The sequence below is a fragment of the Ranitomeya variabilis genome, chromosome 3 (genome assembly GCF_051348905.1).
Source record: "Ranitomeya variabilis isolate aRanVar5 chromosome 3, aRanVar5.hap1, whole genome shotgun sequence".
In the NCBI taxonomy this organism is placed as follows: Eukaryota; Metazoa; Chordata; class Amphibia; order Anura; family Dendrobatidae; genus Ranitomeya; species Ranitomeya variabilis.
In genome coordinates this window covers 766,088,525-766,114,662 of record NC_135234.1, presented here as the reverse complement: position 1 = coordinate 766,114,662, position 26,138 = coordinate 766,088,525, and the positions used below count along the sequence as shown (strand labels likewise).

Genomic DNA, 26,138 nt, shown 5'->3' with positions numbered 1-26,138 from the left:
GTGTTATATGCTACGTGGGCTGTGTTATATGCTACGTGGGCTGTGCTATATACTATGTGCGCTGTGTTATATAGTACATGGGCTGTGCTATATACTACATGGGCTGTGTTATATAGTAGGTGGGCTGTGCTATATACTACGTGGGCTGTGCTATATACTACGTGGGCTGTTTTATATGCTACGTGGGCTGTGTTATATGCTATGTGGCTGTGCTATATACTACGTGGGCTGTGTTATATAGTACGTGGGCTGTGTTATATAGTACGTGGGCTGTGCTATATAATATGTGGGCTTTGTTATATGCTATGTGGGTATATGCTACGTGCGCTGTGTTATATGCTATGTGGCTGTGTTATATACTATATGGGCTGTGTTATATGCTACGTGGCTGTGTTATATCCTACGTGGGCTCTGTTATATGCTACGTGGCTGTGTTATATGCTATGTGGCTGTGTTATATATTACATGGGCTGTGTTATATGCTACGTGGGCTGTGCTATATGCTACATGGACTGTGCTATATACTACATTGACTGTGTTCTATATGCTACGTGGCTGTGCTATATACTATGTGGGCTATGTTATATACTACATGGGCTGTGTTATATAGTAAGTGGGCTGTGCTATATACTACGTGGGCTGTGCTATATACTACATGGGCTGTGTTATATGCTATGTGGGCTGTGCTATATACTATGTGTGCTGTGCTATATGCTACATGGAATGTGCTGTATACTACGTGGACTGTGCTATATGCTACATGGACTGTGCTGTATACTATGTGGACTGTGCTATATGCTATGTGGCTGTGCTATATACTATGTGGGCTGTGTTATATGCTACGTGGCTGTGTTACATACCACATGGCTGTGCTATATACTATGTAGGCTGTGTTATATACTTTGTGGGATGTGTTATATACTACGTGGGCTGTGTTATATGCTACGTGGCTGTGCTATATACTACATGGCTGTGTTATATACTACGCGGGCTGTGTTATATACTACATGGGCTGTGTTATATACTACATGGCTGTGCTATATACTACGTGGCTGTGCTATATACTACATGGCTGTGCTATATACTACGTGGCTGTGCTATACACTACGTGACTGGGCTATATACTACGTGGCTGTGCTATATACTATGTGGCTATGCTATATACAACGTGGATGTACTATATACTACGTGGCTATGCTGTATGTTACCCATTTTGCACTTTTACAAATGTTCTACGTTAATACTTTCTAATGTTTACTTTAAAAAGTTTTCCATTAAAAAAATTTCATATTCAATGTATGCAGTTTTTTCTTTGCAGCAAGTTCAGCTAACAATAAAATGCCTACTGGTAACTGAGGAAGAGGGAGTAGGTCACAAAAATTGGCATATAATGGGTTGACTTATATAAAGCCCCTCTGCTGTATGGTATTGTAGAATTTACAATAGCTATCACTCATGTAAGAAGTGAAATCTGGCATTGTACTATACCTGTATTTTTCTGCTGTATCTGTGCATCATGAATCATGGTATGTGTTAAAGGGGGGGGGGGGCCCACTGAGACTCTTTCGCCCGAGGCCCTCAAAAACATGGAGCCGGCCCTGTCTACAATTCTCCACATACTAACAGATGGGTCTGCCCCATTTATCTTCTGGGTCTCCAAAATTAGATGCATGACCTGACCTTGCTCCTTACACTTTGGAGGTGCTGGCCTGCCCTGCGGAAAGTGTAATGTCAGAATGTGTGTTTGGCACGGCAGGAGATGTGATTACATACAGATGCATGTGCCTGTCCACAGCCAAAGTAGGGAAGCTCACATTCATTACAATGAACCAGGCGTGAATCCCACAGGACTTGTCCGTTCCCTTAGCTGAATAGAGAAGTATACCAGTCATTCCCAGCCATTGTTAGACGACACCACAGTTTGTTGGTACTATTTTCATTCCCAATGTTTTGAGGCCTTCCCACATTAAAGTAAAACACAAAAAATTTTTTTTAAAAAGCAAGGGTATTTTGCAGAGTACACCCACACAGGCTGTTTTTGGAGTACCCCAACAAGGCAGTTTTGCAAAGTACCCCCACAAAACCTTTTTTGCAAAGTACACTCACACAATCATTTTTCAGAGTACTCCCACAGAGATGCATGCAGAGTACACACACAGACTTTTTGGCACAGTACTCTCAGACAAAAAAGTGCAGAGTAGAACAATTTGTTTTTACGCACACTACTCCCACAGACACAGGTGCAGAGTATAAAAAATTGGTTATAGACACACTGCTCCCACAGAAAAAGGTGCAGAATGGAAAAAAATAGTTGTAGGCACACTTCTCCCACAGACACGGATGCAGAGTGCCCACAGAGAGGCTTTTTGGAAAGCTGCGCACACACACAACCAAATATTGTCCCTCACTCCAGATGCTTCCTGACCCTACATTGGCAGAGCAAAATAGCAGCAGCACCCGTGATTTATCATTTATACAGGCCAGGTCACGTGGTGCGCCAGCCAATCACAGCCATATCAATACTTTACATGGGTGTAATGGCTTGTTGATTGGTTGCACTGCAGCCTTTCAACAAACTTTATTCGGCATACAAACCACAACAAAAAAACCAAATTTCCACTAAAAAGTCAGTGTTTGGGGTCTGGTACCGAATAAAAGGTGTCTTGTATGACCCCGAACTTTACAGTTGTGGTTTGCTCATCCCTAATGGTGGCCATTCTTTTCTCCTCTACCAGATTTGGCAAGTAGTTTTCCAGGTGTTGGAGAGTCCAAACTTTCATGTGCCATTTTTTTCAGGCATCCGGTCACTAGAAATTGTCTTTGGTCTCTGTTTATTGAGAAGTCTGGTTGCTTTGCTAGTGGAATTTATGTTGCTCTTAATTATCCTCACTCTTAAAAATGTATATATTTCTTGAATCTTGAATAGATGTAAATATTTATTTTTGTAATTGTTATAATCTAATGGACTGATGCAACGTGCTCAGTGATGACCTTCAAATCCCAGGAAAATGCTAATTAACATCATCTTGTCCTGTTTATTTTGAGGTCTGTTAATCTAGTCATCTGGAATAACAGCCTTGCCCTCCGGGACACCTGGCGATGATATATAGGAGCTGTGTTCAGGGAGGTATTGGAGGATCGGCGAAATACCTTGACATTCCCACTATTAATGATATCCCCTGGCATGGACAAGACAGAGCAGATACACAACTGAACATCTGAAAAGGGAAAACCAAGAAAACTTTTTTTGTGTGGTAAGTGATTAGCAATCAGAAAGATCTCAGCAGCTGCAACAGACATTAGATGTATCTTATGGTTACCAAAGGGGCCGGTGAATGGTGCCAAAAATGGCTCAAAATATGACACATTCATGTTGCACACGATGCAGGATAGATTTGCCAAATTTTTCTAGATCTGTTAGGTGCATTTGTCTTTCTTACACCCTAGAAGCAATAATAAAACAGATTCTATGCCTAGACGTTCCCTCTCAGCTGTGCAAAGTCTCAGAGTGTCAATTATTATTATCATACTTTTTTTATAGCGCCATTTATTCCATGGCGCTTTACATGTGAAAAAAGGGAAACATATATAGACAAGTACAATCAACCTGGGCAATACAATGCACACACAAGTACAGGGAGGACCCTGCCCGCGAGGGCTCACAGTCTGCAGGAGATGGGTGAGGATACACTAGGAGAGGGTAGAGCGAGTTGTGCAGCAGTTCAGTAGACTGAGGAGCACTACAGGTTGTCAGCTTGTCAGATGATGTGGGTCTTCAGGTTCCTTTTGAAAGTTTCCGTGGTAGGTGAGAGTCTGATGTGTTGGGGTAGAGAGTTCCAGTATATAGGGGAAGCACGGGAGAAGTCTTGGATGCAGTTGTGGGAAGAAGAGATGAGGGAAGTAGAGAAGGAGATCTTGAGAGGATTGAAGGTTGCATGTAGGTAAGTACCGGGTGACCATGTCACAGATGTATGGAGGAGACAGGTTGTGGATGGCTTTGTATGCCAATTAGATATATCCTCCTCCTTCTTCTCCTTTCAAAAACTCAACACGGAAAAACTGAATTCATTAACTTTCTACCATGTCCAGAGTCCAGAAACTGAAAGGCTTCTATATTTTCTGCAGTGTCCTATGTTGGATGCTTTGGGGTGACTTGTCCTTCAATTGACGGTAACTTGTCCTACAAATGAAGCGCCACCTCTTTTCGCCTCCAAGTTAATGATATTTCTAGAGTTTGCTCTTTTCTCAGACTTGAGTCAAGAACTGTTTTTTACCAAATTCCCTTATCTTCCACCTAGACTACGGCCACATTCTTCTCTGTGAACTCCCATTTTCTACATGTCCAATTCATCCTCAACTATGCCTCCTGCCTACCTTACCTTTCCCTTCATTACTCCTCTTTTTCCCCCTTCTCTGTCTCCCTATTGCCCAATGACTTATTACAGTAAATGGCTGTGCCATCTGTACAAGTCTGACTTAATCTCCTACTGCCTACACACACGCAATCAATGGTTCTCATAAGGCCTTCTTCTCTGTTCTCCACCTTCCTGGTCATAAAAAAATACCTCTGAGATTTCTCCCACACTTTCCTGACACTTTGGAACTTATTACCCTAGCTGGTCACAATCATCTGCAAAGAAAGCCCGGGAACCCATCTCTTCAAGCAATCCTACAATAACCCTACTGCCCTGTGAGCAGCTTCTACCTTCACGGCCATCTTCCCTTTTTCCTTGTACCATGTGATCCCTTGGGGCAGGATGTTTTACCCTGTCACTCACTTGGTCTTTTATATTTGCATTTCCATACTAAAAATTTGCTATGGAGTCGGATTGCTTTAAAAAAATATTATTATTAGTACAGTTCTATGAAATGTTTTGTAACCTGCTCTGTTGGAAAGCACAATGTCGGTAAGACTTTGGTAAAAGCCGAGTATTAATATGTTGTGCTGTAAAAATGTAAGTCTTAGGCTACGTTCACATTTGCGGTCAGCGCCGCAGCGTCGGGCGCCGCAGCGTCGCCGCATGCGTCATGCGCCCCTATATTTAACATGGGGACGCATGGACATGCGTTGTGCTGCGTTTTGCGCCGCATGGCCGCAAGCATTGGACGCAAGAAACGCTTCAAGTTGCATTTTTTTTGCGTCCAACTTTCGGCCAAAAAGGACGCATGCGGCGCAAAACGCAGCGTTTTAGCGTGCGTTTTGCCGCGTTTTTGTTTGCGTTGTGCGCTGCGGCGCCGACGCTGCGGCGCACAACGCAAATGTGAACGTAGCTTTACTGTTACTGTCCTTATAGTTAGGAATACCTTAAGGTATTTTGGAAAAGAGTCAGGAAATGAAATCAATGAGGGTCTGGTGGCAGAGACCAGGGGGATATAGAGCAGTGCGGACATACTACATGAGCAGCCGATTCTGCTTCACCAGGAAACATGCCGATAGTTATGATGGTTTCTCTATATACCCAGCACATGGTAATCTCAGCACATGTCCTGTGTAGTCTCTGCACATCGCAGCCCAGAAACAGGAAACTGAACACATTGTTATATCTGGTCTTTGACAGCACTGGAAAAATTGTAAAAAATGTTCCAAGTCACAGCAATAAAAATCATTGAATTTTCTTTTCCCCTATTTAAAATTCCAACATCCAAAACTGGAATAAAGAAAATGCATTTCACATGCAACGTGAATTTCTAGTCATGGCAAGGATGGCAGAAACTCTAATAGTGAGCCACAGGCTAAACTGTTGTGTATGAGAGGATTTACTCTACCAAAATAGTTAAACAGCATTCTTTTACTTTACAAGCATATTGTTCCTTTTTTCTACATTTAACCCATAATAAGAGCTCATATAAAAGCAACAGTATGGTAACATGGTGCCAAAAAAAGTTGATGTTTACTTAAAACTGTAAAGTTATGGCTGCTACAGTTCTGAATGTGGGAAGGAGAAGAGAAAAAAATGATTGTGTGCATGCATCTACAACGTACATGTGACCATAATTTCCATTTGTATGTATTAATGTTTGTGTTTGCTATATTTATCTTGTATTTAATGCATAGACGTGATTGTATCTTATAAAGGTGCGCGAGTAGGTGCCTGTAGTGAATATATGTGAAAGCCAACATATGGATGGGACATAATAGAAAATCTCTTTAAGGTGGATCAGTCACCAGATTTCACAATAAATGCTATATATCTCACTAAATGGATTTCTTAGACCTGATGAGACTAATGTCCTTCCATGCCAGAATGGCTGTGTTATCTTTTTTGAAAGTTTCAATTTAATCTCTGCTTGATTGGCAGCTTTTCAAGATCTCCCGCTGCTCGCGTTTCGGTAAGGTTTCCTTCGTCAGGGGGAGTACGAAGGAAACCTGACGAAGGAAACCTTACCGAAATGCGCGTCGGGGCGCGTGTGCACACAGATATTCATCCCTCAAAGTATCCGGCATATTCGGATAGATAATTTTATATTTTATAATTCACTACTTTTTTCTGATTGAGTATCTGCCCCGGTTATCTATGCATGACCGGTGTTGATTTCCCTCTGCTGCTGCACTTAACTATTTATGCACTATTTTACTATTTTTTATGTTTTGTGTTATATTTGATACACTTATGCATATTTAAAAACATTTTTGTGATTATATTGGTATTTTTCACTTTTTCACGGTCAGTTTTTCTCTATTCGAGTATCAGGATTTCCTCAATACTATACTGAGGGTATATTTATTTATCTATTTATCTATTTTACTATTCATATACTATTACTACTATATATCCTGGAGTGCACGCTTTTTCTCTGTTTTTAACCATCTGTCTGTAATTTGACCTACTGCTACACACACACATATATATATATATATATATATATATATATATATATATATATATAAAGATTGATATATGCTTATCCTAGTCTGGGATTTCCTTTTCTTTTAGTTAATGTCTTTGGTTTTGGTTTCACCCCTAAACACAAGCAAGCAGCATCATCATATAGTGAGAATACACCCCCACCATATCTTAGGCTTCTCAATGTATCAGATGTAAGGATACAGAACTGATCTCCGGGTCTCACCTCCGGTATGATTAGGCTGTGCTGGGTGTAGAGCATAGGTGGCTAACACCTTTCAGATAAAGGTTGATGTTGATGTGGGAGAGGACCAGCACAACTGAGTTTATCTGTGCCATATTACAAACCCTACTATCAGCTGTCCTCCTCTCACAGCACTGTCAGCTCTGCTTTACTGTCCCTTCCCCAACTGTCTGTCCAGAGGTCAGAGCTCAACATCTAAGCTCAGGATGAACAATGTCATAGATCTCGACCACATAAGCTGATGATACATTACACAATGAAATTCATAATTGTACCCATTGACCAAGAATGGAATATAAATGTACCCTGATACATAACAATACATGTGTGGTAGTCTGTTTTATGTCTAGCATTATATAGATGAACCAGAAAGCTCAGGATGCACATTGCTACTGTATACATGCATGACTGTATATGTATTTTTAATCCAGTCTCATCAGCTTATCTGGTTGGGATCTACAGCATCGCTCAGACTGAACCTCCTGGTTCATGAACTGAATGTGAGAAATATAGTAAAGACGGACAAGCATGCTTTGATATGTATCAGTGCAAATTTATATTTTTTTCTGTATATTATATTAATATTTAATTGATTGATATGTATACAGTAGTGAGAATCCTGAGCTTCCTGGTTCATGTACAAACGTGTTTTATTCCATTCTTCAGCCAACATTACATTGTGTGTCCACTTCATCATGAAAATTTGGTCAAAGGTTAATTTTAATTTCTCCACAATTGTTAAGGAAATGGTCAATCTAAAAGGGTAACATAAAGGTCTTGATCTCCATTCTAAAATCTACAATCGGGTCTAGGTCTCCTAAGTGTCTTTTATTAGAATGGAATAGTGTCTTTACTCGGACTCCCATGACAGCACGACGAGAGAGGGGATCCGCCCATTAGGAACAGGAAACCTACAGATACAAAAGGGCGGCACCTCTCCCCTGCATCAGTTGGTTTCCTGTTCCTAAAGGGACGGGTGCCTACAGATTGATCTAAAGGAGCCCAGGCCGGCCGGACCGAATCTGGTAGCGGGGGGGTCTCCTACCTCGGCCGGTGCGGAGAATCCTGGAGACGCCACGGTGGTCCTGGCTGGACTGCACGTGGTGGCGTTCGCAGCAGGGAGCGGAGTCCGGAGAATTTTCCTGCCTCCATCAGCGTCAGCGCCGGTAAGTATATCCAATTGGTGGTGCAGCGGTGCGGCGAATATGGGGTGCCGGCGCCGGGACTGTGTGGGTGAACACCCGGAGCGCTGCGGTCCGTCCCCGGCGTCCTGCACTGCTCTCAGCATGTGCTGGAGCATTTCCGGGTGCGGTGACGTGAGGGGGCGGAGTTAGTAGCCGCTTCCGGGTCGCCGGGTGTCTGCGCATGCGCAGTCAATCCAAGATGGCGGCGCCCATCGCATCCTGAATGCCGGTTTTTCCCACATGCTTTCCTGCCCTCCCTGCTGTATCCTGAGCCAATAGGGTGGCGCTAGCCTATCTGCTGACTGGATCCAAGGGGGATTTAAGCAAGTGACTACTACAGAGCCCTGCTTTTGGTCGCAAGTCATCATGGAGAGTGGTGGTGAGCAGCAGCAGCAGCAGCTGCTGGATGAGGTGCGTCAGAAGCCCCAGGACAAGGACAGAAGCGACCAGTCCAGTCGAAGAAGCTCATCCGCAAAAGGATCCAGAGCTTCGGCTAGGAAAGAACCCCCTCGTATTCCGGTATTTACTTTGGCGCACGGGTAAGTGATCTACGTGAAAGTTCACTCTGTGACGCAGGCCCCCTATACTTTATCATTCTAGGGGAAGAAAAGCACGGACAAGTCAAAGCATAAGGAATGTGCCCTCTGTGGGGTCCCCTTACCTGATTCTTGTCCCAAAAAATTATGTGCCCCCTGTATACAACAGACGGTGAGGTCTACAGGAGTGGTTGGGTGAAAGTGACATTAGGTCAGATAGTAGTTATCACCTATATTGTCCTCCCCTAGGTAGCGGAAGAATCTGTGAGTGTGGCTAACCTGAAGGAAATGATCCGTTTGGAAGTAAGGGAATCCCTACGGTCCCTATCCCAAGCGGGAGGTTCAAAACATAGGACCCCCCTGGACTCTAATTCTTCGGAGGAAGAAAGAGAAGAGGGTGCCTATCACTCAAGTCCTTCCTCCTCTTCTTCAGATGAGGAGTCTGGACGATTCTGTCTACCCCTGGATAGAATTGACAAAGTCGTCAAGTCTGTTAGAGGCACAATGGGTATAGAAGAGCCCAAGCCGCAGCCCTCAAAACAGGATATGATGTTCAGCGGACTGGATCGTAAAAAACATAGATCTTTTCCGGTGAACGAAAAGATCCAAGACTTGATTCTCCGAGAATGGAAGAAACCCGAGAAAAAGGGTTCCTTACCGCCAGCATTGAAACGCAGGTACCCTTTTGATGATCCGGTTGTGGAAACATGGGATAAAGCCCCTAAGCTGGATGCGGCGGTGGCAAAAGCGTCAAAGAAAGCCTCATTGCCATTTGAGGATATGGGGACCCTCAAGGACCCCCTTGACAGAAAGGCAGATACGTTCCTTAAAGGAACCTGGGAGACGGCGGCGGGATCTCTAAGACCAGCAGTTGCCGCGACGTGTACAGCCAGGTCTTTAATGGTCTGGCTGGATCAGTTAGAGTCACAGCTCAAGGATGGCGCTTCCAGAGATTCCATTCTGAAGGCTTTACCAACAATGCAGAATGCTGCGGCCTTTCTGTCAGACGCATCTGTGGACTCAGTCAGGATGGCGGCTAGAGCGGCAGGACTCTCCAACGCGGCTCGTAGGGCTTTATGGTTGAAGTGCTGGTCAGGCGACATTCAATCCAGAACTAAGCTCTGCGCCATCCCGTGTAAAGGAGAATATCTCTTTGGACCAACTCTGGATATGTTGCTGGAAAAGGCGGGGGATGATAAGAAGAAATTTCCTAATCCGTCTTCAGCATCCTACCGCCGGCCCTTCAATAAGAGGAGATTTGGTCGCGGGAAAAAACTCGGATCCTCACCCTCTAGAGAGAGTTTTAGATGGGAGGATAGACGCGGAAGAGGTACAGGCTATATGTTTCGCCGTTCCTCGAAAGAACAGAAAAAACCGGACCAATGACTAGCAATCCCTGTGGGGGGTAGACTGTCAGCATTCTCCTCAGCTTGGTTTGACATTACGAACAGTAAATGGGTCTGAGGCATTATAGCAAAAGGTCTAAAACTTGATTTCGATCACTGGCCTCGAGATAAATTTAAATTAACCCCTTTACGTTCCTCCCCCCTTGAGCAAGCAGCCTTGGAAGCAGAAGTCACAAACTTATGATCCAAGAATGTTTTGATTGAAATCCCAGTATCAGAAAAAGGGAGGGGATTTTACTCTCCTCTTTTTCTGATCAAGAAGCCAGACGGATTGTTTAGAACGATCATAAATCTCAAAGGCCTTAATAAATTTCTGACCAATGAATCGTTCAAAATGGAATCAATTGGTTCAGCAATAAAAATGTTGTTTAAAAACTGCTTCATGGTAGTTGTGGATTTAAAGGACACATACTAATTCCTGAGGGTAGCTGTGTCAATGGAGGGACAAATTCGTCATTTCCAGTTTAGAGCTCTTCCCTTTGGCTTATCAGCGGCTCCTAGGGTGTTTACCAAGTTAGTGGCCGAAGTCATGGCGCACTTACGAGAGTCTGACATCTTGATTGTCCCCTATTTGGATGATTTCCTTATAGTTGGGAGTTCGGCAGACCATTGCCTCTCTCAGCTAAAGGTAACCACAACCAAACTTGAGCATCTGGGGTGGATTGTGAATTATGAAAAATCCCGATTACAGCCCCAGAAAATACAGAGATTCTTAGGGCTGTTAAATTCAGAAACCCAACAGTGTTGTCTTCCGCCCGACAAGTTGTTACACATCCAACAACAGGTGTCTAGAGCAACTGATAATCCATCCATGACACTTAGACAGGCTATGTCACTGTTAGGATCTCTAACCTCGTGCATTCCCGCTGTCCGTTGGGCCCAATTTCACACCAGACCTTTACAGTCCGAGGTACTGGATAATGATAGAATCTTACAAGGGTCCTTGCAAAGTCAGATTACTTTGGGTCCAGAAGCACTAACATCTCTTAGATGGTGGCTAATCAATGACAATTTATCGGCAGGAGTTCCCTGGGTGACACAGGCTGTCATGGATCCCAATGGCTGGGGATCGCACTGGACAAGCAAAATAACATAAATAACGGACGAGCTCTAGGGTGATGGAACCTGGGCTGACCGCTGCCCTACTCCTGACAAACACAACTAGAAAAAGCCAGGGAGCGTGCCTACGTTGATTCTAGACGCCACGCGCCAGCCTAAGAGCTAACTAGCACTGCAGAGGAAATAAAGACCTAGCTTGCCTCCAGAGGAATGAACCCCAAAAGGTATAGTTGCCCCCCACATGTATTGACGGTGAAATGAGAGGAAGGCACGCACATAGAGATGAAAATAGATTTAGCAAAATGAGGCCCGCTATAACTAGAAAGCAGAATGATACAAAAGGGGTCTGAGCGGTCAGCAAAAAACCCTAATCAAAAACCATCCTGAGATTACAAGAACCCATGTGCCAACTCATGGCACATGGGGAGAACCTCAGCCCACTAGAGCTACCAGCTAGCATAGAGTCATAATTAGCAAGCTGGACAAAAAACCAAACAACTGAAAAACAAAACTTAGCTTATCCTGAGAGATCTGGGAGCAGGTAGTCAGGAACCAAACTGAGCACATCTGAGTACATTGATAGCCGGCAAGGGAATGACAGGAAAGCCAGGTTAAATAGGAAACACCCAGCCTCTGATGGACAGGTGGAAACCAGAGACCGCAACCCACCAAAGTCACCCAGTACCAGCCGTAACCACCAGAGGGAGCCCAAAAACAGAATCCACAACAACAGGCGACACGTATTGTAACGACAGACGCTAGCCCTTCAGGTTGGGGAGCACACATGGATGACATGATAGTTCAGGGTCTATGGAACCCCCTAACATCAGCCTCCTCCAACCAAAAAGAGTTAATGGCAGTTGAACTTTCAGTTAAAAAATTACTCATATATCTGCAGGGTCACCATGTCAAGATCCTCTCGGACAACCAGGTGGCGGTCGCGTACATAAATCACCAGGGTGGAACTCATTCCGAATCACTGATGAGAGTGACAGATCGTCTATTCCAGACTGCGGAAAACCATTTTCTATCTTTAACCGCACTGCATATAAGAGGAAAAGAAAATGTGAAAGCGGACTTTCTAAGCCGCAACACCCTGAGACAAGGGGAGTGGTCTCTAAACGGTCTCGTATTCAACCAGATTGTCCACAAATGGGGACATCCAGAGGTGGATTTATTTGCCACCAGGGACAATCGAAAGACAATAAAATTCTGTTCCCTAAATCCCAGGGAGAATCCTCTGGCGGTAGACGCCTTTCTGATCAGTTGGGACTTTCGGCTGGCTTATGCGTTCCCCCCGCTAGCCCTGATACCTCTGGTAATCAGGAAGATAAGAGAGGATCGGGCAAGAGTTATTTTGATTGCCCCATTCTGGCCCAGAAGGGAATGGTTCACCTGGCTCAGGATCATGTCAGTGGAGGACCCCTGGGTGCTTCCGGATATTCCAGATTTACTCTACCAGGGTCCGATCAGCCATCCTCAAGTAAAGAATCTCCATTTAACGGCATGGAGTTTGAGAGGGCGTTACTGAAGGACAAAGGGTTCTCCCCAAATTTGATTGAAACCCTTATGAAAAGTAGAAAGCAGATTACGACAACAATCTATGCTAGAACTTGGCGGAAATTCCTGGCCTCTTCTGACTTTAATTTAGAAGAGGGAATACCTATAAAACAGATCTTAGAATTCCTGCAAAGGGGCTTAGAGCTAGATCTATCCACTAGTACCCTAAAGGTACAAGTCTCGGCCCTAGGGGCCTTGTTTTCCTGTAACATTGCCAATAATTATTGGATCTCAAGGTTCATTAAAGCTTCTAGTAGGGCTAGACCCATACATAAGGATAGATCTATGCCTTGGGATCTTAATCTAGTCCTGTCAGCATTGACTAGAGAGCCGTTTGAACCATTACAATCAGCTTCAATTAAGGCCTTATCCCTTAAAACAGCATTTCTGGTAGCGATAACATCTGCCCGTAGGGTAGGAGACATACAAGCTCTCTCCAGAATTTCCCCTTATACAGAGTTTCTGCCAGATAGGGTAGTCCTCAGACCGGACCCGGCCTATTTACCAAAAGTATCATCTCGGTTTCACAGGTCACAGGAGATAGTGTTACCATCTTTCCTTCCTAACCCCTCCAACCCTAAAGAAGAGCTACTCCATACACTAGACGTTAGGAGATGCCTGTTAGAGTACATCTCTGTTACCGATACATGGAAGAAAGATAATGCGTTATTTCTATCTTTCCAAAATCCTAGAAAGGGACTCAGGGTATCAAAGTACACACTAGCGAAGTGGATTAGGGAGGCTATCTCTTTGGCTTATACTGCAGGTGGGGGTCCGACTCCGCAGAATCTGAGGGCGCATTCCACCAGAGCCATGGCTACATCCTGGGCGGAAAAATCTGGAGTATCAATCGACCAGATATGTAAGGCGGCCACATGGTCATCCCCGTCCACCTTCTTTAAACACTATAGGTTGGATTTAGGGGCCTCCTCTGATCTCACCTTCGGGTTAAGGGTGCTGCAAGCTATAGTCCCTCCCTAAGGTAGTGTTAAATCTCTGTAAATCTCTCGTCGTGCTGTCATGGGAGTCTGAGTAAAGCATTAAGCTACTTACGGGTAGCGGCATTTCTCGGAGGCCCATGACAGCACCCTTAGTTCCCTCCCTATTCACGTGTGGGGTTGCACCTCCTATAATGTATATATCTCACGTATGATACCCAGTTCCAATATATTGGCTAAAATTTTGTATATAAACTGTATATAATGTATATTTTTGTGTGCCACTAACCGCGGTAGTCCTCTCAAGGCTCTGAAATACAACTGATGCAGGGGAGAGGTGCCGCCCTTTTGTATCTGTAGGTTTCCTGTTCCTAATGGGCGGATCCCCTCTCTCGTCGTGCTGTCATGGGCCTCCGAGAAATGCCGCTACCCGTAAGTAGCTTAATGCTTTTTTGGGCCTCCTTGGGCACCAGGACCTTGGTTAGACTTCAGGGGCCCTGTGTCAATTCTATTAAAGATCCATTCAATCCCAAAAATAGGTTTTGCTTTTGAGCACATCACTAATAGTTTTGAAGTAACAAAGTAGCACCCTGTTCATGGTGGGACAGGATTTAAGGTTGAAGACATTGAACTCTTATATATGGATCTTTACGGTTCTCACAGGTTTTGCCCAGGCAGGGAAATCATCTCGGCCCTCTGATCAGTAAAATTACTTTGGAATGTTTTGACTTATGAGAAACAGAGTTTTATGTTTTTTTTCTAGTGTGAAAAGTTCAATCGCTCATCGTTTCTCCAGACTCAGCATGAATATAACGAGCTTCGATTCTTATATGATCCCGCTAACTCTCCAGGACTCTAGGGCGCACGTGGCTCTGAATACAATACTTATTCTCCTAACATTCTTATTCTTCTGCTTCTTTGTCTACTTCGTTGTCGTTCTTCTGATCGCCTACTTCACCACGCCTCACGTCCAGGAGAACCCTCGATATGTCCTCTTTGCCCACATGCTCATCAATGATATATTGTTTCTAATTACAGGGATCTTCCTCTCCATGTTCTACACATATGTTATATACATCCCGATGACCATCTGCTATGTCATGGTCACTCTTGCCGCTGCTACCGTCAAGGTGACTCCTTATAACCTTGCCATCATGGCTTTGGAGCGTTACATAGCCATCTGTTTCCCCTTGAGACATGTCATGTTTTGTACAACTGAAAGATCCTACTTCATCATTGCAGTCATGTGGTTTGTTGGACTGCTTCCTAGCATTGCCGATTTTATAGTTTTGATTGTATCGGTTGAGAGGAGTTTTTTCTTCCAAAATCTCCTATGCAGGCAGGAGTCCCTCATAGTACAACCTCTGCAGGCCAGCATAAGGTCCATCTCCTGCATCGGTAGCCTAATTCTGGTGGCTTTCGTCATTCTTTTCACCTACATAAGAGTCATCGTCATAACTCGAAAGACTAATTCCAAGAGTTCTTCGGCTTCAAAGGCCAGTCGAACCCTTATGCTTCATGCCATTCAGCTGCTACTGTGTCTCCTGTCCTTCTCGACCTCGATCACAGAGACATACAATGGAGAGTATGTCATTATTTTGGTTGATTTCAATTTCCTGATTTTTATGTGTTTGCCTCGACTCCTCAGTCCTCTAATATACGGGATCAGAGATGAAGTGTTCAGCAAATGCATTCGGAGGATGTGGAAGTAATGAGGAAATGTTCCTCACAAGCACCACAATTCAGGTATGACTACAGCTGGCCAGACGCATGAGATAGCTGTCGGCTGAACCACAACTATTTCTCCAGACTCAACGAGCTTCATGGGTTTTCAACAAGATGAAAGTAGAATGCCGCAATCAGACAGCTCGGCCAGCAACTTATCTCCCCTGAAAATAAAAGGAAGGCACGGAAATACTAATGGTCCAATCCTTTTCTCCTCCAAAACCACGTGTCAAGGGACAGCCGGGAGGCCCCCAAACACATGAGATGGTTGGCCAGTCCTGTCGATATCTAATGTGTTCGGGGGCCTTAAAGTTTATCCCAATAGTCCCCCCTCAACAATGTCATACTCATAGAGGTCCAGCAAGCTAAGAACTGAGAAACTTTTGGGTGGGGTTAAGTCATGGCCAAAAGTTTTGAGACTGACACAAGTTTTTTTGCCTTGTCACATGGTTTCCATCATACTTAAAATGCATTGTTCATCACCAAATGATGGGATGATGGGACAAGTTGCACATGGCAGAGGTTTAGATCCCATTCTTTATTCATGGCTGTGTTCTTAGGGAAAATTGTGAGTGAGCCCCCTCCATGGATGAGAAACCCCCACACGTGAGTGGCCTCAGAACTCTTTACTGTTGGATGACACAGGACTCATGTTAGGGCCCAGCTTTTCTTCTCTGGACTTTAATTCTTCTAGATGTCCCAAACACTCTAAAGAGGCTTTATTAGAGAGAATAATCCTCTGCAGCCCAAACCCTGTACTTATCCTTTGTCTGCCAAGAGTAAAGCGCCCTAAGACCATTCTTGTGTGGGAGCTTCTCATCCATGGAAGAGGTCACTCACAATTTTTGCTAAAATCATGGTCATCAATAAAGAATGGGCACTAAATCTCTTCCAAGAGAAACTTCTCTCATCATCCATCACAATTTGGTGATGATTCTTTTTCCAGCATGATGGGGACCATGCAACAAGGCAAAAGTAGCTCGGTGAGAAAAGCAATGACATTTTCAGTCTATGGCCAGAAAACTCCCCAGATCTCAATCTCATTGAGAACCTGCGGTCAATCCTCAAAACGCAAGAGCCAAACACAAAACTTGTGATAACCTCTAAGCACTGATGAGACAAGAACGGGCGGCCATCAGTCAGGATGTGCCCAATAGCCAATATTAATTTGCTGGATCAAAAGGGAAGCAGAAGTTTGGGGAAATAATGAGCAGTGCTGGGAATATTGATACTTTACAGAAACTTCATATATTTATCAATAAAGTTTAAAAACTTGTGAAATGTTTATAATTGTCCGTCAGGAACCAGAGAAACCTCCGACTAAAAGAGCGAAAACACTGAGGAGGTGAAATGTGAAAAACAATACTTGTGTCATACTCAAAACGCTTGGCCAGGACTGTGTTGGCCACCGGTGTTTTTTCCGTATCAGGTTGTGCTGACTCCAGTGGTCATAAACAAACTTTGATGTCCTATTACATGGTTCGTCCATCCAGAAAGTCAGATCCTCCATCAATAACAACTGTGTAGTAAAAGAACATCATCAAACAACGACTCCTATGTTATGTTATGTTCTAACTCTTAAGGGCATGTGAACCCAAATTCAGTTTTTGCTTTTTTATTCAGTTCCATTTCTACTATACAATAGAAGTCAATGGGAAGACTCAAAAGATGCCTCATGATTATGAGCGTTTTGCTAGTGTCGTTTGCTTGAAAAACTGTTAGGGGTTTCTTCATTATTCAACAGAGTTAAAAAATATGTGAAAAATGTAAGTAAAAAAAGCACAAAACACTAGAAAAACTCATACCTATAAGTCCAATGGCTGCTTCCAATAGGTGGCGCTACGGTTCTAGTCCTCTTCCTCTCTGAAGAGACAATTTGCGTATTTCGTTTCCCAGAGGAGCATGAATGGCCTATAAGTCTCCTCACTCTGACATGCCAGGCTTTACTTGCCACTTTCCACAAGGAGAAACGTTACCTCTTAGGCCCCAATGAATAAAATGCAAATTTTACTGATACTTTTTTCCTCAAATATGTAGCCCAACCTGAATGGCTCCTTCTGCTCTACAACATCCTGCCTGCAGATTAGATACCATTTTTCAACATCACAAGTTCTGATTAAATTTAGACCTAAATTTCTGACTTTAGAATATAAATAGTCATTAAACTCCCTCCCAATTTTTTTAAATCTTTTTTGCACTTTCGTTTTTTCATCCCTTTCGTCCAAGAGCCATGACTTTTTTATTTCTCCATCTATAACTTTTCTTTTTATTGAAGGAGCTGCGTGAGGTCTTGGTTTTTTTTTTGCCTGGCAAGCTGATGATTTATTAATACTAGTGATGTGCGAATATACTCGTTACTCGAGATTTCTCGAGCACGCTCAGGGGTCCTCCGAGTATTTTTTAGTGCTCGGAAATTTAGTTTTTATTGCCGCAGCTGAGTGATTTACATGATAGCCAGCATAAGTACATGTGGGGATTCCCTAGCAGCCAAGCAACCCCCACATGTACTTATGCTGGCTAACAGATGTAAATCATTCAGCTGCGGCAAGAAAAACAAAATTTCCGAGCACTAAAAATTACCCGGAGGACCCCCGAGCGTGCTCGGGAAATCTCGAGTAACGAGTATATTCGCTCATCACTAGTAACCAGTGATATGCAGGTGCAGCCTTGCGCTCCGGAGTGTACGTCCAGTGATCACCTTATTGAGCATGTCCATGATGTAGCACCTTCTTATTGGTGGTCGGACGTTAGCTGTTCTGGTGATGTGGCAGCCCCAGATAGGCCCGAAGGCGTTGTCTCGGCCGACTGGGCAGGAGTGTTTGGGGTGGAGCCTAACGTATAAAAGGCTCTCAACGGGGCACGTGGGCACGCTAGCGTCATTTATGTTTGGGTGTGTGAGTGGTTACTCTACCACTCTGTCTGCACGTCTGTGTGGGTCTGTCTAAGCTCAAAGACTGTACACGTTGGCAGGCTGGTAGCACACGGATGCGGTTTCATGCCTATGGCTCAACGCCTGAGTCTCTAGTCTGCTACATGCTTAGGGTGCCAGACAGGGACAAGATCAGTAGCTTCAGGACTGGGGTAACTGGCCGCTTGGCTTAGCATCTGTTTCATTCATGTGTGCGGTTAGCACAGTTCAGTTACAGAGCAAGCTCAACCTATATCCTTCCTCCAAGTGAAGGCGACAGGGTATTGTACGTAGCGTCATAAGAGTTCCTTCTCGTGGCACAGCATCTGCTTCATTCGTATGTGTGGTTAGCACAGTTTAGTTGCAGAGTAGTGATGAGCAAATATACGCGTTACTCGAGATTTACCGAGCACGCTCGGGCAGGGCCGCCATCAGGGCATTACTGCCCTGACTGGCGTATGGGGCCCGGTGGGCAGAGGGGGCCCACATCGTCTTATCTGCTTACCGGGCTCCTACAGGAGCTGCGGCAGTAAGGCTATTGACGTGCGGGTGCGGGCCTGCACGTCAATAGTTAACAGCCGCCAGCCAATCGGAGGCTGGCAGCTGATGTGTGCCGCAGCGCGCACTTCGCCGGAAATGCTGGACAAGCTGGGGGCAGAAACGCTGGACACACGGGGGCAGAAATGCTGGACAAGCTGGGGGCAGAAATGCTGGACAAGCTGGGGGCAGCAATGCTGGACAAGCTGGGGGCAGAAATGCTGGACACACGGGGGCAGAAATGCTGGACGCGCTGGGGGCAGACATGCTGGACACACTGGGGCAGAAATGCTGGACACACTGGGGCAGAAATGCTGGACACACTGGGGCAGAATGCTGGACACACTAAGGGCAGAAACGCTGGACACACTGGGGGCAGAATGCTGGACACACTGGGGGCAGAAATGCTGGACACACTGGGGCAGAAATGCTGGACACACTGGGGCAGAAATGCTGGACACACTGGGGCAGAATGCTGGACACACTAAGGGCAGAAATGCTGGACACACTGGGGGCAGAATGCTGGACACACTGGGGGGCAGAATGCTGGATACAGATGTGGCAGAGATGCTGGACACACTGGGGCAGAATGCTGGACACACTGGGGCAGAAATGCTGGACACACTGGGGCAGAAATGCTGGACACACTGGGGCAGAATGCTGGACACACTAAGGACAGAAATGCTGGACACACTGGGGGCAGAATGCTGGACACACTGGGGGCAGAATGCTGGATACAGATGGGGCAGAGATGCTGGACACACTGGGGGCAGAAATGCTGGACAAGCGGGGGGCAGAAATGCTGGACACACGGGGCAGAAATGCTGGACAAGCTGGGTGCAGAAATGCTGGACAAGCTGGGGGCAGAAATGCTGGACAAGCTGGGGGCAGAAATGCTGGACACACGGGGGCAGAAATACTGGACGTGCTGGGGGCAGACATGCTGGACACACTAGGGGCAGAAATGCTGGACACAATGGGGGCAGAGATGCTGGACACACTGGGGGCAGAATGCTGGACACACTGGGGGAAGAAATGCTGGACACACTGGGGCAGAAATGCTGGACAAGCTGGGGGCAGAAATGCTGGACACACTGGGGGCAGAAATCCTGGAGACACTGGGGCAGAGATGCTGGACACACTGGGGGCAGAATGCTGGACACACTGGGGGCAGAAATACTGGGCACACTGGGGGCAGAGATGCTGGACACACTGGGGCAGAGATGCTGGACAAGCTGGGGGCAGAAATGCTGGGCACACTGGGGGCAGAGATGCTGGACACATTGGGGGCAGAATGCTGGACACACTGGGGGCAGAATGCTGGACACACAGGGGCAGAAATGCTGGACACACTGGGTGCAGAAATGCTGGACACACTGGGGCAGAGATGCTGGACAAGCTGAGGGCAGAAATGCTGGACACACTGGGGCAGAAATGCTGGAAACACTGGGAGCAGAGATGCTGGACACACTGGGGGAAGAAATGCTGGACACACTGGGGCAGAAATGCTGGACAAGCTGGGGGCAGAAATCCTGGAGACACTGGGGGCAGAAATCCTGGAGACACTGGGGGCAGAGATGCTGGACACACTGGGGGCAGAATGCTGGACACACTGGGGGCAGAAATGCTGGACACACTGGGGCAGAGATGCTGGACAAGCTGGGGGCAGAAATACTGGGCACACTGGGGGCAGAGATGCTGGACACATTGGGGGCAGAATGCTGAACACACTGGGGGCAGAAATGCTGGACACACTGGGTGCACAAATGCTGGACACAATGGGGGCAGAAATGCTGGACACACTGGGGCAGAGATGCTGGACAAGCTGAGGGCAGAAATGCTGGACACACTGGGGGCAAAAATGCTGGACATACTGGGGCAGAATGCTGAACACACTGGGGGCAGAATGCTGGACACAGATGGGGCAGAGATGCTGGACACACTGGGGGCAGAAATGCTGGATACGTTGGGGCAGAGATGCTGGACACGCTGGGGGCAGAGATGCTGGACACGCTGGGGCAGAGATGCTGGACACGCTGGGGCAGAGATGCTGGACACGCTGGGGGCAGAATTGTGGACACACTGGGGGCAGAATTGTGGACACACTGGGGGCAGGACATGGGGGCATGATTGTAAACACTGGGGGCAGGATTTGAGACAGATCGTACAGGATCATGGGGCAGGATGGGGAGATCATATGGGGCAGAATGGATACTCATGAGGGCAGAATGGGAGAACATATGGCTGGAGCCAGGAATGGGATACACGGGGCCAGGATGGGGGATATTATTATTACCACAGGGGCTAATTAAGGGATATTATTACTGCAGTGATGTATTTATTTTATTTTTTGAGTATACTGTTTTAAATGGGGGGCGGTCCTGTTACTGTGTAGAGTGATACTGTCGCCTTTTTTTCTTCATGTGGTGTAATGTAGAAATTGGAAAAAATTAAGTAATGTGTTCTGCAAGCGGAGCTCGAGATAACTGTGTAATTGCCTGCAGAGACAAGTTCTGGCTGGAAGAAGTGATGGCGGTCTGTGCTGGATGAAAGTTGAAAGATGAAGGACTTCACCTAGAGACTGGTGAGTCAGTGTGTTACCTATACCCTGACACTGTATACTATATACATAGGTCCTGTGTATAATGTCACCAGTGATCACTGTGTTACCTATACATTATATACAGAGCTCCTATGTATAATATCACCAGTGATCACTGTGTTACCTGTACACAAACACTGCATACTAAGTACAGATCTCCTCTGTATAATGGCACTTATGGTGATAGTATTGTGTGTTTTTTTTATTACTGATCAGTATTGTAGTATTCAGTCACTATGTGGTGGTAATATGTGGTCTGGACATGGTGTTGTGGTATTTGTCCCTTGTATGTGCTTTTTGGTCACTCTGTGGTGGTAATATGTGGTCTGGTCATGGTGCGGTGGTATTTGTCCCTTGTATGTGCTATTTGGTCACTTTGTGGTAGTAATATGCGGTCTGGTCATGGTGTTGCGGTATTTGTTCCTTATATGTGATATTATTCGGTCACTGGTGGTAATATGTGGTCTGGTCATGGATGGTGGGGTGGTATTTGTCCCTTGTATGTGCTATTTTGTCACTATGTGGTAGTAATATGGTGTCTGGTCATGGTGTTGCGGTATTTGTTCCTTGTATGTGATATTATTCAATCACTGTGGTGGTAATATGTCATCTGGTCATGGTGTAGCGGTATTTGTTCCTTGTATGTGATATTATTGGTCATTTTAAAAATTGAAAAATAAATAAAAATATACCTAAATTGCATTGCATATTTTAACCAATATTTAATAAGTTACAGTAGAGTAGGGCCTGGCCAAAAGTGTCTACTGTGTTATGGTGGCGGCTTAAAAAATCTTTTGGCCAAAACAAAAGCTGCCGGCTATATGTGTGATCTGGTGATGGGAACTGTTAATGTGTGATAGGTGAGAAGTGGAGTTTTTGCAAGAGAGAGCGGGGGTACTGTGGACAGTTCGAGGGGTGGAGTGTGGAGGCGGGGCTAAGGTGGAGCCTGGGCAGAGTCTCAAGGGGGCCCCGAAAAATTTGCCAGTATGGGGCCCTGAAATTTCTAGTGGCAGCCTTGTGCTCGGGTGACCTCTGAGTATTTTTTAGTGCTCGGAGATTTAGTTTTCATCGCCTCAGCTGAATGATTTACAGCTATTAGCCAGGCTAAGTATATGTCGGGGTTGCCTGGTTGCTAGGGAATCCCCACATGTAATCAAGCACGCTAGTAGCTGTAAATTATTCAGCTGCAGCGAAGAAAACGAAATCTCCGACCACTAAAAAATACTCGGAGGTCACCCGAGCGTGCTCGGTAAATCTTGAGTAACGAGTATATTCGCTCATCACTATTGCAGAGCCAGCTCAATCCGCGTGCTAACATCCCTGTGACATTAACAAGGTATAGCACTTAGCATTCTTAGGCCGGCCTCACACTAGCGAGTTTTACGGACGTATGAGCGCATAAACTACGTCCGTAAAATTCGCATTACACACGGCCCAATGATTCCCTATGTCCCAGCTCCGATCTGCCGTATATTACGCATCCGTAATATACGGTCTTGTACAGCCTTAGAAAATCGCAGCATGCTGCGTTTGTCACCGTATTGCGCAAAAAAAAATCGCCAATGAAAGTCTATGGGGGCGAGAAAAATACGGATTCCACACGGACCAGCAGTATGACTTGCGAGAAATACGCAGCGGTGTTAGTGAAAAGTCGGTAATTCAATTGCTGGCTTTTCATTTCTCCTTCTCAAACCCGACATGAAATGAGACATGGTTTACTGTTATGATCCTAGTGGCTGAGGATCACAAAATGGACTAGCTAAGTTTTTGAACATAGACACGAGCTCTAGGGAGGTGGTAACTGGACTGACCGCAAACCTGATCCTAACCAACACACTAAAGGAAGCCGGTGAACGTGCCTAAAATCCTGGACGTCTCGACGCAGCCTGAGAAACTATCTACTCCTGGAGGGAAAGTAAGACCTCACTTGCCTCAAGAGAAATCACCCCAAAGATATAGGAAGCCCCCAACAAATAATAACGGTGAGGTAAGGGGAAAACACAAAGGTAGAAATGAAAACAGATTAAGCAAATGACGCCCGCTAATACTAGATAGCAGAAGACAGATATGGAACTGTGCGGTCAGTAAAAAACCCTATGCAAAATATCCACGCTGAGAATACAAGAACCCCCACACCAACTAACGGTGTGAGGGGAGAAACTCAGCCCCCTAGAGCTACCAGCAAGCAAGGAAATCACATATTAGCAAGCTGGATAAGAAAACAAAAATAAACCAAGAAACATATGACCACTGATGGTCAAAAAATGAACCAAGCAAAACTTAGCTTCTCTTGAAGAGACTGATAACGAAGGACTGCAGGAGAGCTCCAAAATAGCACTGAAGACATTGACAGCAGGCAACAACTGAGAGTCCAGGTGAACTAAATAGGAAACCAGCTAAGAGATAACGAGACAGCTGATCCTGCCTCAGACCTGCAGAATGACACAAAGAACCACCAGAGGGAGCCCAAAGACAGCACTCACACAGTACCAGTTGTGACCACAAGAGGGAGCCCAAAAACAGAGTTCACAACAGTTTACATACAGTAAACCATCTCATATCCCCTTTTTTTTGCATATTCCACACTACTAATGTTAGTAGTGTGTATGTGCAAAATGTGGGCGCTGTAGCTGCTAAAATAAAGGGTTAAATGGCGGAAAAAATTGGCGTGGGCTCCCGCGCAATTTTCTCCGCCAGAGTGGTAAAGCCAGTGACTGAGGGCAGATATTAATAGCCAGGAGAGGGTCCATGGTTATTGGCCCCCTTGTGGCTAAAAACATCTGCCCCCAGCCACCCCAGAAAAGGCACATCTGGAAGATGCGCCTATTCTGGCACTTGGCCACTGTCTTCCCACTCCCTGGAGTGGTGGGATATGGGGTAATGAAGGGTTAATGCCACCTTGCTATTGTAAGATGACTTTAAGCCAGATTAATAATGGAGAGGCGTCAATTATGACACCTATCCATTATTAATCCAATTGTCTGAAAGGGTTAAAAAACACACACATTATTAAAAAGTATTTTAATGAAATAAACACACCGGTTGTTTTAATAGTTTATTGCTCTCTCAATCCAGCAGAACACCCTCGCTTGGCAAAATAATAAACCCACAATATACATACCTTCGGATGACCTGTCATGTCCCACGAGGTAATCCATCTGAAGGGGTTAACTCAATTTACAGGCAGGAGCCCTGCTAATGCACTCGCTCGTGTCTGTAACCCCTGGGGAATGAATGAAAGCTGGGTGATCTGTACTTACATTGAGTTGCGGTGAGGCGCCCTCTGGTGGATGAACTCATGAACTGGAGCCTTGGAAAAGTTCCCACGCTCGAGTTCATATGAGTTCATCCACCAGAGGGCGCCTCACCGCGACTCAAGGTAAGTACAGATCATGCTGCTTTCATTCATTCCCCGGGGGTTACAGACACGAGCGAGTGCTTTAGCGCAGCTCCTGCCTGTAAATTGAGTTAACCCCTTCAGATGGATTACCTCGTGGGACGTGACAGGTCATCCGAAGGTATGTATATTGTGGGTTTATTATTTTGCCAAGCGAGGGTGTTCTGCTGGATTGAGAGAGCAATAAAATATTAAAACAACCGGTGTGTTTATTTCATTAAAATACTTTTTAATAATGTGTGTGTGTGTTTTTTAACCCTTTCAGACAATTGGATTAATAATGGATAGGTGTCATAATTGACGCGCCTCTCCATTATTAATCTGGCTTAATGTCACCTTACAATAGCTAAGTGGCATTAACCCTTCCTTACCCCATATCCCACCGCTACAGGGAGTGGGAAGAGAGTGGCCAAGTGCCAGAATAGGAGCATCTTCCAGATGTGCCTTTTCTGGGGTGGCTGGGGGCAGATGTTTGTAGCCGGGGGGGGGGGCAATAACCATGGACCCGCTCTAGGCTATTAATATCTGCCCTCAGTCACTGGCTTTACCACTCTGGCGGAGAAAATTGCGCGGGAGCCCACGCCAATTTTTTCCGCCATTTAACCCTTTATTTTAGCAGCTACAGCGCCCAAATTTTGCACATACACACTACTAACATTAGTAGTGTGGAATATGCCAAAAAAAGGGGATATGAGATGGTTTACTGTATGTAAACCATGTCTCATATCATGTCGGGTTTGTGAAGGAGAAATGAAAAGCCGGCAATTGAATTACCGGCTTCTCTGATATCTCGCGCTGAATTAAATATAAATACAGAATATATATATATGTGTCTCAATGACATACATATATATATATATATAGACTGTATATATGTTTTAACGAACATTTGAGCCCATATATCCATTAGATGTCGGTTTTGCAAGCCTGCGAGAAAATATCGCAGTACGGATGCCATACGGATTACATACTGAGGATGCCATGCGCAAAATACGCTGACACACCCTGCCTACGGATGACATACGGACCACTATTTTGGGGACATTTCTGCGTATTCCGGCCGTAAAAAACGGACCGTATTTTTATACGCTGAGTGTGAGGCCGGCCTTTGTGCAGTACCTCTCGGTGAAGTAACTGAGCTTGGTACTCAGTGTTCCATTCATACTGTGTGGCGTTAACACAGTGTGTTTAAGGAAA

General features: G+C 45.3%; 1 protein-coding gene across 1 annotated transcript; it reads left to right on the top strand.

Moving 5' to 3' along the window:
• Positions 1-14,575: 14,575 nt before the first annotated feature.
• On the top strand, positions 14,576-15,484 carry LOC143817801 (odorant receptor 131-2-like). Its single transcript, XM_077299267.1, has one exon. The coding sequence runs from the start codon at positions 14,576-14,578 to the stop codon at positions 15,482-15,484; it is 909 nt and encodes a 302-aa protein (XP_077155382.1).
• Positions 15,485-26,138: the final 10,654 nt, after the last annotated feature.